This window comes from Thamnophis elegans, chromosome Z (genome assembly GCF_009769535.1).
Source record: "Thamnophis elegans isolate rThaEle1 chromosome Z, rThaEle1.pri, whole genome shotgun sequence".
Taxonomy (NCBI): domain Eukaryota; kingdom Metazoa; phylum Chordata; class Lepidosauria; order Squamata; family Colubridae; genus Thamnophis; species Thamnophis elegans.
In genome coordinates this window covers 11,729,394-11,741,607 of record NC_045558.1, presented here as the reverse complement: position 1 = coordinate 11,741,607, position 12,214 = coordinate 11,729,394, and the positions used below count along the sequence as shown (strand labels likewise).

Here is a 12,214-nt window from a genome sequence, read left to right as displayed (position 1 = left end):
TTAATTCTGAAAAAAGGGTAAGAGCCAATTAAAGAATTCAGTAACATACTGAACAACATGGCATCAAATAACATCAAGATGGTTAGTCAGATGAGTGAAAAGTGGGTGATTTTTTTTAGCTGAAAAAAGTCTGCTTAATTAGCCATTCCTCGCTTTGCCTGGAAAAAGGAGGATTATTATTCTGATACTTCTATGTACGATTGTCTCGGCTTGCTTCATATAGCAGAGACTTTAATTGTAAATAGTTTTGTCCTATTTTCTGTCTTGAGTTCCTCAAATATCTCTCTCTTATAGAATTGTCATCTGTGAAAGTCATTGTCTTCTTTATCAGCAGAGGATATGTGTGTGTTTGTGTGTGTGTGTGTGCGTGCATGCACACACATTCGCATACGCAAACATGTATGTGCTTTGCAAACTCTTTATGCTCAATTAAATTTGAGTGGAATTGACTGATTTCCATAGCAATTAAACTTTTTTTAAACTTCACTTACAGGTGAACAAATTATTTCTTTAATTTGGTACTATTGAAAGAGACAAGCATCTTTCAGTGGATAATTAGCTCCTCAATTATTCTTCTTATATTTAGGCATCATTCTTTTCCACTATTGCTAAACAGAATTTTGTTATGTCAGTTGAGTATATATATTTAAATATTTATATAGATGTCTCTCCATCATCTTGGCCTAAAATGAATATTTTATACAAAACCATGTGAGGCATGTGAAAGTTCATCTGTCAGCCTCTCCAATTTTTAATATTATATATCAACTAAATCAATTTCAAGTTATTAAAATATGCTGTTTCTATTCTCTTCCCCTTCTTCTTTCTCCTAAAAAAGACTTTGGAATTTATAGGACCTATAGAGAAATGAAATGTTAGCTTAATACAATTGGTTTCTTTGCATTTAGAAATAGCTAGCATAACAGCAATTATGTTTTATTTTTCATACATTCTCATTCAATTTTCATTAATGTTTAAAATATATGAATTGGCTCTTTGCCTTTAATATGTGAATGTTTACGGTAAGTTCATTGAACATTCACATTATTGTTGCCCCATTAATTTGGTGCCCCAGCCATTTGGAACTGTGTGGTTTTGTTCAATGTGTAAATGAATTATACATCAGATATTTTCTGCATACTACCAGAGAATATCTTTATGACAGCTTCATGAAAGGAGCTCATTCTGATAGGTTATGATTACCACTAGTAAATGTTGGGTTTGAATTTGGCCTATTATTTCTTTTTCTGTTTTTTTCTTTTATGAATCTTCTTTTAACCATGTGCCTGATTATTGTATCTGCCTCTCTTATTTGATCTATGACCATAGGGAAATTAATACTCCTTTTCTATAGTAGCACCTTCCGCTTGGAACAAGGTTCCCCCAAAATCTTGGGGAAACCAGGCCTTTGGTGATAGTGAGACCCTTCACTTCGTTCTTTCTGGTCTGTGAATCTTGCAATCATTTAGATTTATCCTTTGTCTTTTATTGATATTTTTGTATTTCCTTTGTTTCATTGTTGTGAATCTTCAAGTCATTGAGAGTTGTGTGGTACACAAGTTTAAATAATAAAAAGACCCTGCTAGTTGGTATGAAGTGATCCTTTTTAATTAAGTGTTTTGTGTGTGTGTGTGTGTGTGTGTGTGTTTATGAGTAAGTATGTGCATTTTTTGCATTTCTCTTTGAAAACTATTAACGCATGAAGCAATGCCAACAACAAAGTTGTGGATTGTAATGGGAATACCTTCTGATATATTATGGTATAAGACATCTTATTTGCTAGGAGTTCTGTGTCTGACTACAAATCCTTTCGTCTTTTGCACACCCAATCTTGTTTTGTAATGTGGGATAGTGAGTATTCTAATTTACACTGGGGGAGATCCACAAGAAGGTGGTGGTGTCAAAAAAAGTCAAAATGGCAGCCACAACCCTACAATTGAAGCCCCATCTATATTTAAGATGGTACATGTAAAAACAGCTTGGCTTTGATTACACAATTGTAGCCACCATCTTGACTTTTTGACCCCTCTGTTGATGCTCCTGATCTAGATTAAGGAAAACAATTCCTGACTCCTTGCCAAGAAAGTTATACGAAGCCAGTGCTTTTCTTCATTGAAGGAAAAAAAATGGATAGAAGTGTCATAAATAGATTATTTGGTTCTAAACATTATGTTCTTTGTCAGTTTTGATCTGGGGACATTATATAATTGCATTGAGATGATAGTTTAAGTCGGCAGGCAATTTACTTCAAAGAGGCAGAAATAAGGACAGCTCTTGCCTGCCCTCCTCTTGTTCAAAGATCACTTCCAGAATGGGAGAAAGGAAGTGTTTTGAAGCGGTTAAGTGATTTCTCTCCCTTCGCAGACAATTCTTAATTGAGTTTAGGCACATTCTGTACATTTTTACATCAGCATCAAAGCTAGTGTCCATCCAGTGATAAGCAGCTTGTTCTCAGGTTTCAAAAAAAGAAGAAAAGAAAATGCACACAAACACACATACAGAAATACATATATAACATATTTATATAAAGCCTTTACTTTTGGTATTCTTTCCGTATGTGTGTCTGTGTCTGTGTGTGTACATATAGCCTTCACTTTCCACATCCTTTACGCCCCCTCCAAGCACATTTTCCATTAAGCTTTTAAGAGTGAAATGTCCCTATTGCCATAAAATAAAAACAACACAGAAGAAGATATGGCCTCAGATGTTGAACTGGAAATATATAAATGCTGTGGATTGAATTAACTCTTAAGTTTTACCCAGAAGATCACTATGGAATTATGATTGATAACACAGTTATCCCGATATTTAGAATTAATTTGGCATTTTTATCTGCCTATTGAGTCCTCCCTAAGCACACGAGATAGATGCCCTTCTCTGGGCCTCTATTTGTCCTATTAATCCCATGTAAATTTGTAAATTAGAGCTAATCTGGGCAATCAACAATATTATTTATATTATAAAAGTATTATATTACTTATTAAAAGTGCTAAGCTGTCCCATTTGTAGAAATGTTATTTGAATTGTGTCTGTATAGGAAATAACTTCCAGGGAAATGTGTGTTTAGCAAAACGTATTGATTTTCCCTCAGGAGAGAACAATATATGTAAGAGAATAAAAAAGGGGCCAATTTCATTCTTTCCATTGCAGCTATAGCCATCGGACATTGGATAAATTGATTTCTTCTCTCAATCTGTGAACATTATGCATATCTTTACTATGCATATATGTGGAACTTCCATTGAGAAGTGTGTAAAATTGGTGCAAATCGATGCAATTGGCTAGGCTGTTTACAGTTTCAAAGGATATGTATTACATAATGCCTCCACTCTAAGATCAGCATATAATAATAATCCAATACAACACAATGATATTGTATGCACTGGGTCAATAAGTGTTGAAATGACATCATAACACAAGTGACCTCACTTGTTAGCCCTTGCTTCCTCAGCCATTTTCCATGCCTGTGTTGTTCCCAACTGCTTAACAGGAATGTGCTCCTGTCCTTTCCAGTATGTGGAAAAAGTCCTCTTCCTGGGTTGTTTGAAAAACTATTCTCTCTTAATTTATACAAATAAATTAAAGCCCAGCAGTAGCATTGATCCCAACTTGCTTGCAAATCATTTTGTCCTTTGAAGATTTCTTTGAAGAAATCCAAATGGATTTTTTTTAAAACTGGATATAAGGATGTAAAGCAACATTTGTACTAAAGCAGTTAAGCTGTTTGTAAACAATTACATGCCTTTCCTGGGTCTTAATTTAAACAGGACAAAGAAAATGTTTTGTTGTTCTTCCTGGGATTTGAGTTAATTCAAAATGGAGCAACAAGTTAAAAAAACAACAACCCTACCATGTGTTTCCTCTTTAATTAGCTAATAGATTTGCAGGTTAAATCCAAAAAAGATTTGGAAAAATCAGTTTAAAATAAACACCTTAAACTGCTCCTCTCATTTTGTTTGAAAATTGTTCCCCCCCCTCATTTTTTTCTCCCTCAGTTCTTCAGTTATTGACTTCGCTTTGAGGGAATTCTAGGTTCAAAGCACCCTTTTACACAAAAAATACTCTTGAAAGGATAACTTCATTTACTGTGGGCTTGGAACTTGTGATAAATGAGTCCTTGCCAGTAAAGCGTTGGTGACATAGCATGCTGGCAGACTTTATATTAGAATAGCTGAAGAATGAATGTGGCTGTCAACTTTGCTAAAAGAGAAACACTCATTTATTTCCTGAGTCTCAGCTGTGGATGGAACTGGGGAGTGTGCATTTTTGTAGGACAGAATCTCTTATTTAGATGGAGATCTCTTAGGCACACCCGCCGCTGACTTGAAAAGCACATTTCCAAATTGTGAAGTTTATCTGGAAATTTGGAAGAAGACTATTAAACTTCATCTGAAAAACTGAATCAACATGTGAAGCTGAAATTGTCATAGAGTTCAGCAGTTTTATGCATATAGTTAACGTGACCTAGAGAGTATAGGTAGTCCTGGATTATAACCACAATAGAGCTCAAAATGTCCACTACTAAGCTAAGCCCTTGTTAAGTGAGTTTTGCCTCATTTTATAACCTTTCTTGCCACAATTGTTAAATGAAATACAGAAGTTGTTAAGTGAATCATGCAGTTGTTAAGTGAATCTGGCTTTCCCCATTGACTTTGTCTGAAGCTGGCTGGGAAGGTTACAAATGATAATCATATGATCACTGGGACAATGCAACTGACATTACTATGTGCCCCAATTTTGATCAATGATTAAGGGGATGCTGCAATATAGGTAGTCTTTGATTTACACTTATTAACTGTTCAAAATTATAACAGCACAGAAAAAAGTGAGTTATGACCGTTTTTCACACTTACAACCCATTGCAGCATCCCCATGGCCGCATAATCAAAATTCAAATGCTTGGCAACTGACTCATATTTATGATGGTTGCACTGTCCTGGGGTCATATGATCACTTTTTGCCACCTTTTGACAAGCAAAGTCAATGGGAAAACCACATTCACTTAACAACCAGGTTACTAACTTCACAACTGCAATGATTCATTTAATAATTGTGACAAGAAATGTCATAAAATGAGGTGAAATTCACGTAACTAATGTCTCACTTAACAATATAAATTTTGGGCTCAATTATAGTTGTAAGTCGAGGACTATCTATAGTTGTGTATGTGGTCATAAGCTGCTTTTTGCAGTGCCATCGTAACTTTAAACAATCACTAAATGAATGGTTGTAAGTCAAGGACTACCTGTAATTTAAAATAGAAACTGATATTGTAGGAAACTGAAAATAGATACTTATTTTAGGCTTATGGCAATTAATGCAGCTGGGAGCCAGACACTAAGGCAGGGGTGTCCAACTCGATTTCATTGAGGACCCCATCAGGGTTGTATTTGACCTTGGGGGGCCGGGATGGGCATGACCAGGTTGAGAATGGCCAGCTCAACATCACTTTTGTCGTGGGTGCCTGTGGTGGCCCAAGCACCCTGCCAGTGAAAACGGGCTCCTGCAACCCTCTGCCAGCGAAAATGGAGCTCGGGAGGCCAGTGTCTTCAGGAGCCCATTTTTGCTGGCAGAAGCACTGTGGGCTGGTCCTTTACTGTTTCCAGGATGGCCCCGTGGGCCAGATCTAAGTACCCCACGGTTGGATCTGGCCCCCGGGCCTTGAGTTTGACATCCCTGCTGTAGGGCTCTTAAAAATGACTTGCCAGTGATGTTGACACTAATAGCTCTATACTGGGAAGACTTCTTTGTGGTGACTGATCTGAATATTTTTTTAGATTTTGTTCTAGATTCTTTACATTTTTTTAATTTTCAAAAAATCTGAAATGATTCAGTTTCAACCATAATCCTTATTTCCATGAATGAATGGGGTCTACATAGGCTTGGAGACATAATTGAAAAATTAAAATGAAAGTTGATAATAAGTTGTTTGAAGTCAAAATAATACATAAAATTATAGAAACATATAATCATTTACCAAATGAAGAACTCTCCGAAGAGATTAAAATTAAAAAATCCAAATGTAAATTAAAACTCAGTCAGTTTTTCATGAATAACCTTGGCACTCTATTTCATCTCTTAACTTTGCTTCATTATTCTGCATGTATGTGGGTATTTTTCATTTCAGCAGAATGAAGCTAGGGGACACCTGTGACATTCACTAACAGTGTTTATAAACAATATTTATGTACTGTGCAATATTAGTTTTTCTTTAAAAATGGTGCATCATTCATTTTATCTTTAAATAGAGCAAACGGGTTAACATGTTGAAAAAAACCAATGAAAAAAGGACAGACATATTTTAAAGGCTATTTCTACAAACATGTTACATGAATAGGTAATGTTTTTTACTGCAGCAGTTAAGAGGCGTGCAGCTCAGAAGAAAATCTTAGGTTTAGACAGTTTTAAGAGCACTCTTTTCTTTAAAAAATCAAAACATTGTCAAGGATTAGCAACTAAAAATAAATCTATTAGAACTGAAATTATCACTGAGGCACTTAAACAGCAGAAGCAAGTAACAGAATTGATGGAATTAAAAAAAAGCTATGAAAGGGTATTCAGTATTAGTGTAGAAGCCCAAATCTATACAAAATATTATTATTACAAAATAAAATTTAAAGGGATCTAATCATTTTATAAGAGTTTCCTCTTTTAGTTTCCCTCCTTTCTTCTGACCTTCTTACAAGTCATATATTTTGTTGGTGTTTTGCCTTAGAACAGCTAAAGTGGCAGGTAATGACATTTCTTTGAGGCAGGCAATCTCTTTCACTGTGTGCAGAGCTAATCCAGGATGCGAAAACTGGCTTACACATTTTGGCACCTGTCGAGGAAGGAAATAAGGTGCATCTGTTTCTACCACTATTCTGTTCAATGGTATTTTCCGAACAGAGTCTCTAGCCTCATTTGCTGATGGGTAAGACATCAATGCTGTGAATCCAACCATTAGATTTGGGAAGTAATCTAAAAATGGTTCAATGACACTATAGCGTCCAGTGAAACAATGCCTGTGTATTTTATAGTCTTTTGGTACACACTTTTTCATGATTTCTAACAGATCACCATCAGCATCTCTGCAGTGAATGACCAATGGCTTCCTTAAAGAAACAGCTAGATTCAGTTGCCTCTCAAAAACCTCATGCTGTTTTGGAATTTCTGTATGACATTTATAAGAGTAATCCAGTCCTATTTCACCAAAGGCAATGGATTTGGGGTGTCTCATTGCCTGCATGAGATTTCTTTCATGATGATCTGTGTAATAAGAAGCAAAGTGGGGGTGGCAGCCAAATGCCCCCCAAACCATATCTTCCTTTAATAAATATTCCCATAAGTTGTTTCTTAAAGAACGAGGGTCACAAAAGTCAGCTATGCAGCCCTGAAATTCTTTAGGAAAAGTGCTGCTGTATCTTTTCCTAAATTCAGAAAAAGTTCCTCTGAAAGATGTTTTTGAATATAACATGTCCAAATGGCAGTGTGTGTCAATAAAGCCGTCTTCTAAATATTTGGGAAAGTTCATAGGCACATCCTGGCTTATACAATTAGTGAATTGTTTAGTGAAAGAATCTGACTTAAATGATGAAGAAAAGATGGGGACATATGTTCCCCTTCCCATATTTTGGAGTCTTTTTCCCCATTTGTAGTCCTGTAAAGAACCATATGACCATGTTTTATCTTGTACCCTTTCCACTGAAGGTTTTTTATCTCTTGCTGCATTTGTTCTTCTTTCTAAAGAAACATCATAGAGATTATTGGAATATGAAATGTTTCCAGTGGATCTTGTAAAACAATGTGTTGGCTTTGGATTGCTTGTCCGGTGTTTCGCATAATCATTCATTTTCTGATTGTAGAAATGAGGAGGATAGGTTACAAATTCCATTGTTGACGCTGACATTTCCATCATTTCTGAAAGTTTATGATTACGGATGGAATCTTCTTGTGAATAGGTAACCAGTGGTCCTCCATCTTCCATGTTAGACCTATCATTTTCAGATGGAAATTCTTTCTTGTGCTCTGTACACTTTTGATCTGTTTCTGAATCATCTGTAAACACTGGTTCTCGAGTGGGTTCAGCAATAGCTGTCTTCTGGAAGTTCACAAACTTTTCTGCAGCTTCACTTTGTGCATTAGATAAAGTGGCAGGAATGCATTTGTCCTTTGCTATGTTTTTTTGTTTTGTGCCAGTTCTAAAGCTATTTACAAAAGGTTTCCGATCATTATTATTCTGCTTGGTCTCTTTACCTTCGTATTTTGAATCTCCAGAGACCAATCTCCAATGGGCTTCTGATTTCCAATATTGTTTTTTACTTTGGCTAGCCAAAGTATTCCAATTGGAGGTTTTACTTAACTGTGTAGGAGAGACTTGGATATTTTTGTGCTCTCCAATTTGTGAACAGCTGCTTTTAAATCTGTGTTTTGGTCCGTAATTTTCTTTCCAAAACATTTTATTCTGTTGAACATCTGTTTTCTCTTTTACTGGAAGATGTGAGTCATTTGATCCTTGATAAAGTTCATTTTGATACCTTGATCCTGTATGTACATATTTGGAAGTAATCACTGTCTTGGAAAGTTCTCTCGTGCTATATGTAGCTTTGTTTCCTGTTTCTGCAACAGTCTTCTTAACGTTGGAAATCTGTTGAGGTTCCAATTCATATTCAGGTTTTGATAGTTTATAACTTTGCTTTGAATCTAGCATTGGTTTGGAATCTTCTTCAACACTATCTCCAGAAGTTTTTGTAACAGTTTTCTCATTGTTGGGAGCCTGTTGCATATTTTTTTCATCCTTGGATCTCGATGCTTTCCCTCCTGAACCTGACATTACAGGTACATGTCCACCTGCCCAACATGGTTCTTTATTGTCTTGCTTGACAGACATGTTATCTTCCTGTGGTGCAGTTTCCAAAGGATGTGAAGGTTTTCTAATTTCTCGCCTTCTACTTTTTGATACTGTTGAAAATTCTCCCAGGTTGTTCACTGGTCCCAGCTCCTCCTTTCCAGAAGAGCTTTCTTTATGAATTTTGTTTATAGTTCTTCTTCCAGCTTGCAATTCTCCCCCAAATACACACAGCAGAGCTTTAGGAGAGCATTCATCCTGCTCTTGGCCTTTTATTCTCTGGACACCTTCAGCAGGCTTTTTATGTAAGGCATTTTTATTTTCAGGGACTGGGGGCTTGTTAGCTCTGACATCTCTACCATCTTCTTGCTTAATTTTCAGTTTCTCAGATGGCTGAGAGGAAGATGCCATATTTTAAATAGATTTAAAATATGGCATCTTCCTCTCAGGAAGGCGGGCGGTGGGCTTTATAAGAAAGCTTTTGCTGGGGTAAAGTGGGTCTTGGCTTTTCTTAGCCCTACTCCTAATGCGTCACCTTACTTCGAATTCATCAATCGCCCGCAGCGAATAAAGTTCGGGAAAACTACTTGCACGGGGAAAAGACTTGCTGGGGCGGAGGGGGGGGGAAGATTTGAGTCTTCCTAAACGCAGCCCCCTCTACTCGTCACCGGGACTCGCGGGAAGAAGTGCTGGCAGGTTCGGGAGGTTTGCAGAATTTCGCAGGGGACTTACAGCGAAGCGGTCCACTCGGCTTTGCATCTCCTGCTTGGCTGCATCGAAGTTCGGTTTTTCTGCCCCGCGCCAGGTGTGGGAAGCAGGCTGGGTCCCCGTTAAGCTGTACCGCTCGTTGCTTCGTCCCAGCTGCCCCCTTGGCGGATCGACCCGCTGTATCTGCTTCCGATACCTCCCCGCGCCCTTTCCGTCGCGTGCCTTTCCCACGTCCCGCTGCCGCGCCTCCAAAGCGCCGGGAAGGAGGCTGTCCCCAGATCGTTTCGCCCAGTGCTTTTTGGGGGGAGGGGGAGCGTGATCCTGGCCAGGAAAATAACTAAGAGTACTCTACAGTTGCCGAGTACCCTATGGCAATAGAAGACCAACAGAGAGCAACTCTCAGCGTTGTAGTAAAAGAGTATTGCCTGATTAGCATCCTCCACCTTTGCAGCTGTGTTGGCTTTGAAAAGGTCCCTCTGAGCAACACCTGCGAAAGTGCCTTCATCACTTTGTCCAAAGTTCCAACAACCATTCTGGATCAGGCTAAGAACTCTCTTTCTCCCCATTTCATTCCTCACAGTGCTAAAAGAAAATAAAAGTTTCCATGGAGGAATTCATTAACTTTTAATATATATGTATGTGTTTTATTTGTGCTGATAAATAAATAAAGGGAGACTAGTATAGATCTATTTCAAGCTATTTAGCTCTCATCAGCTAGCCATACCCTTGCTGGGATTTGAACCTGTGCTGTATTGCTTCTTAGGCAAAGATCTTAGCCATTAAGCCACAGGTCTCCTCCTTATCAGCTGAAGCCAGGGAAGAAGGTATATATTTAGTGTCACAACCCCTGGTAAGCCCCAATTATATATATATAATTATATATATATGTGTGTGTGTGTGTATATATATATATATATATATATATATATATATATATATATATATATATATATATATATATATATATATATATATACACACACACACACACATACACACATACATACATACATACATACATACATATATATATATATATATATACTTAAAGTCACAACCCCTGGTATGCCCAAGTATGGGAGGAAGGTCACACTTCCACTCTCTGTCATTAGGCTCGTCACAAGAGACCATCCAGACAGAAACCCAATATTTTTTACTGTTGCCTTTTTGTTACATTTTGTTATCAGCATAAATATAACAACATATATATATATATATATATTTACAAACCCCCCATGCCCAAATATGGGAGGAAGATCACTACTTCCATTTTCCTGATGAGAGCTAAATAGCTTGAAATAGATCTATACTAGTCTCCCTTTATTTATTTATCAGCACAAATACAACACACACACACACACACACACACATTGTAGAAGTACTAAAAGGTGATTACAGGAACAATTTCTATAACTGCCAGGTATCAAATGTAAGTTCTGTTTACACTAGTTCAGCTTGATGCTTTTGCTATCTGTTCTCTGCAAAAGAATAGAAGTAATTCTCTTACAGTTTCCACCAGTTCCTTGGTTTGGTAGTAATCTTTATGGGGTCAATCTATACTAAGAAGGTATTTCTTTTAACCGTGTGAGAATTAATGTTCACAATTGCCAAATCTCTGTATATAAAAAAGAGTTAATTTTTGGAAAGGAGGAAATAAGAGGGAACTTATAAATGAATTTCAAATGTAAAAAGAAAGACAATTCAAATTAAAACAATTACATGGCATTTATTTAAGTAAAATAGCATGTGAAGAGAATCTCAGGAAAGTGGCCATCTTTATATCCTGATTAATACTATTCAACTGTCTCTTTCTCTAGTTGTTTGGAGTGCTGCTATTTCTGTGTTGTAGAGTAGAGAGATAGTTATATCTAAGAAAATGTATATGGCCACCCAACTTTCTCTCAATAACTTGAGGCAGTTTGTAAAGAGAAAACCCCAATATAACCAATAAATAAATAAATAAATAAAATAAAGTAAAAAATGTTAAAATCAGTCTCTCAAGGGAATTGATTGTTGCTTTAGATAATCAAATGAGATCCTCTGGTCTAGCAAGCCAATAACAAAATTACCTAGGGGGAAGGAGGGATGACTTTCCCAGCAGCCCTATAGTTGAATAATAAAGGAATTGATCAGTTCTGATGTAATGGTGTGTGAGAATGATCTTGAGAGACTGAATCCAAAGAGACTTCTTCGGGAACGGTTAGGTAAGAAACAGCATAGTCTGTAGTTGGAGAATGGGTGAAGTAAGAGAATCAGAAGAGACCTCCCTGATTTATTGGGTTATAACTGTACTTTCAGACTTGCAAGATTGTATTAATATAAAAGGTAAATGTGTAAATCACACATATGTGCTAGTCTTCCCAACTCTAGGTGGCGATGCTAACCTCCGCTTCAAAGCTGAAGAGCCAGCCCTGTCCAAAGATGTCTCTGTGGTCATGTGACCGGCATGACTAAACGCCAGAGGCGCACGGAAGGCTATTACCTTCCCACCAAAGGTGGTTCCTATTTTTCTACTTGCATCTTTTACATGCTTTCAAACTGCTAGGTTGGCAGAAGCTGGGAGACGCAACGTGAGTTAACTCCGCACTAGGGATTGGAACTGCCGAAGTGCCGACCTTTCTGATCGACAAACTCAGCATCTTAGCCATTGAGTCACCGCATCCCTAGTCTATTAATATA

At 37.2% G+C, this 12,214-nt stretch overlaps 1 protein-coding gene across 1 annotated transcript; it reads right to left on the bottom strand.

Moving 5' to 3' along the window:
• Positions 1-6,679: 6,679 nt before the first annotated feature.
• LOC116520675 (putative deoxyribonuclease TATDN2) lies at positions 6,680-9,238 on the bottom strand. Its single transcript, XM_032234966.1, has one exon. It carries the CDS (start codon positions 9,236-9,238, stop codon positions 6,680-6,682), a length of 2,559 nt encoding a protein of 852 aa, XP_032090857.1.
• Positions 9,239-12,214: the final 2,976 nt, after the last annotated feature.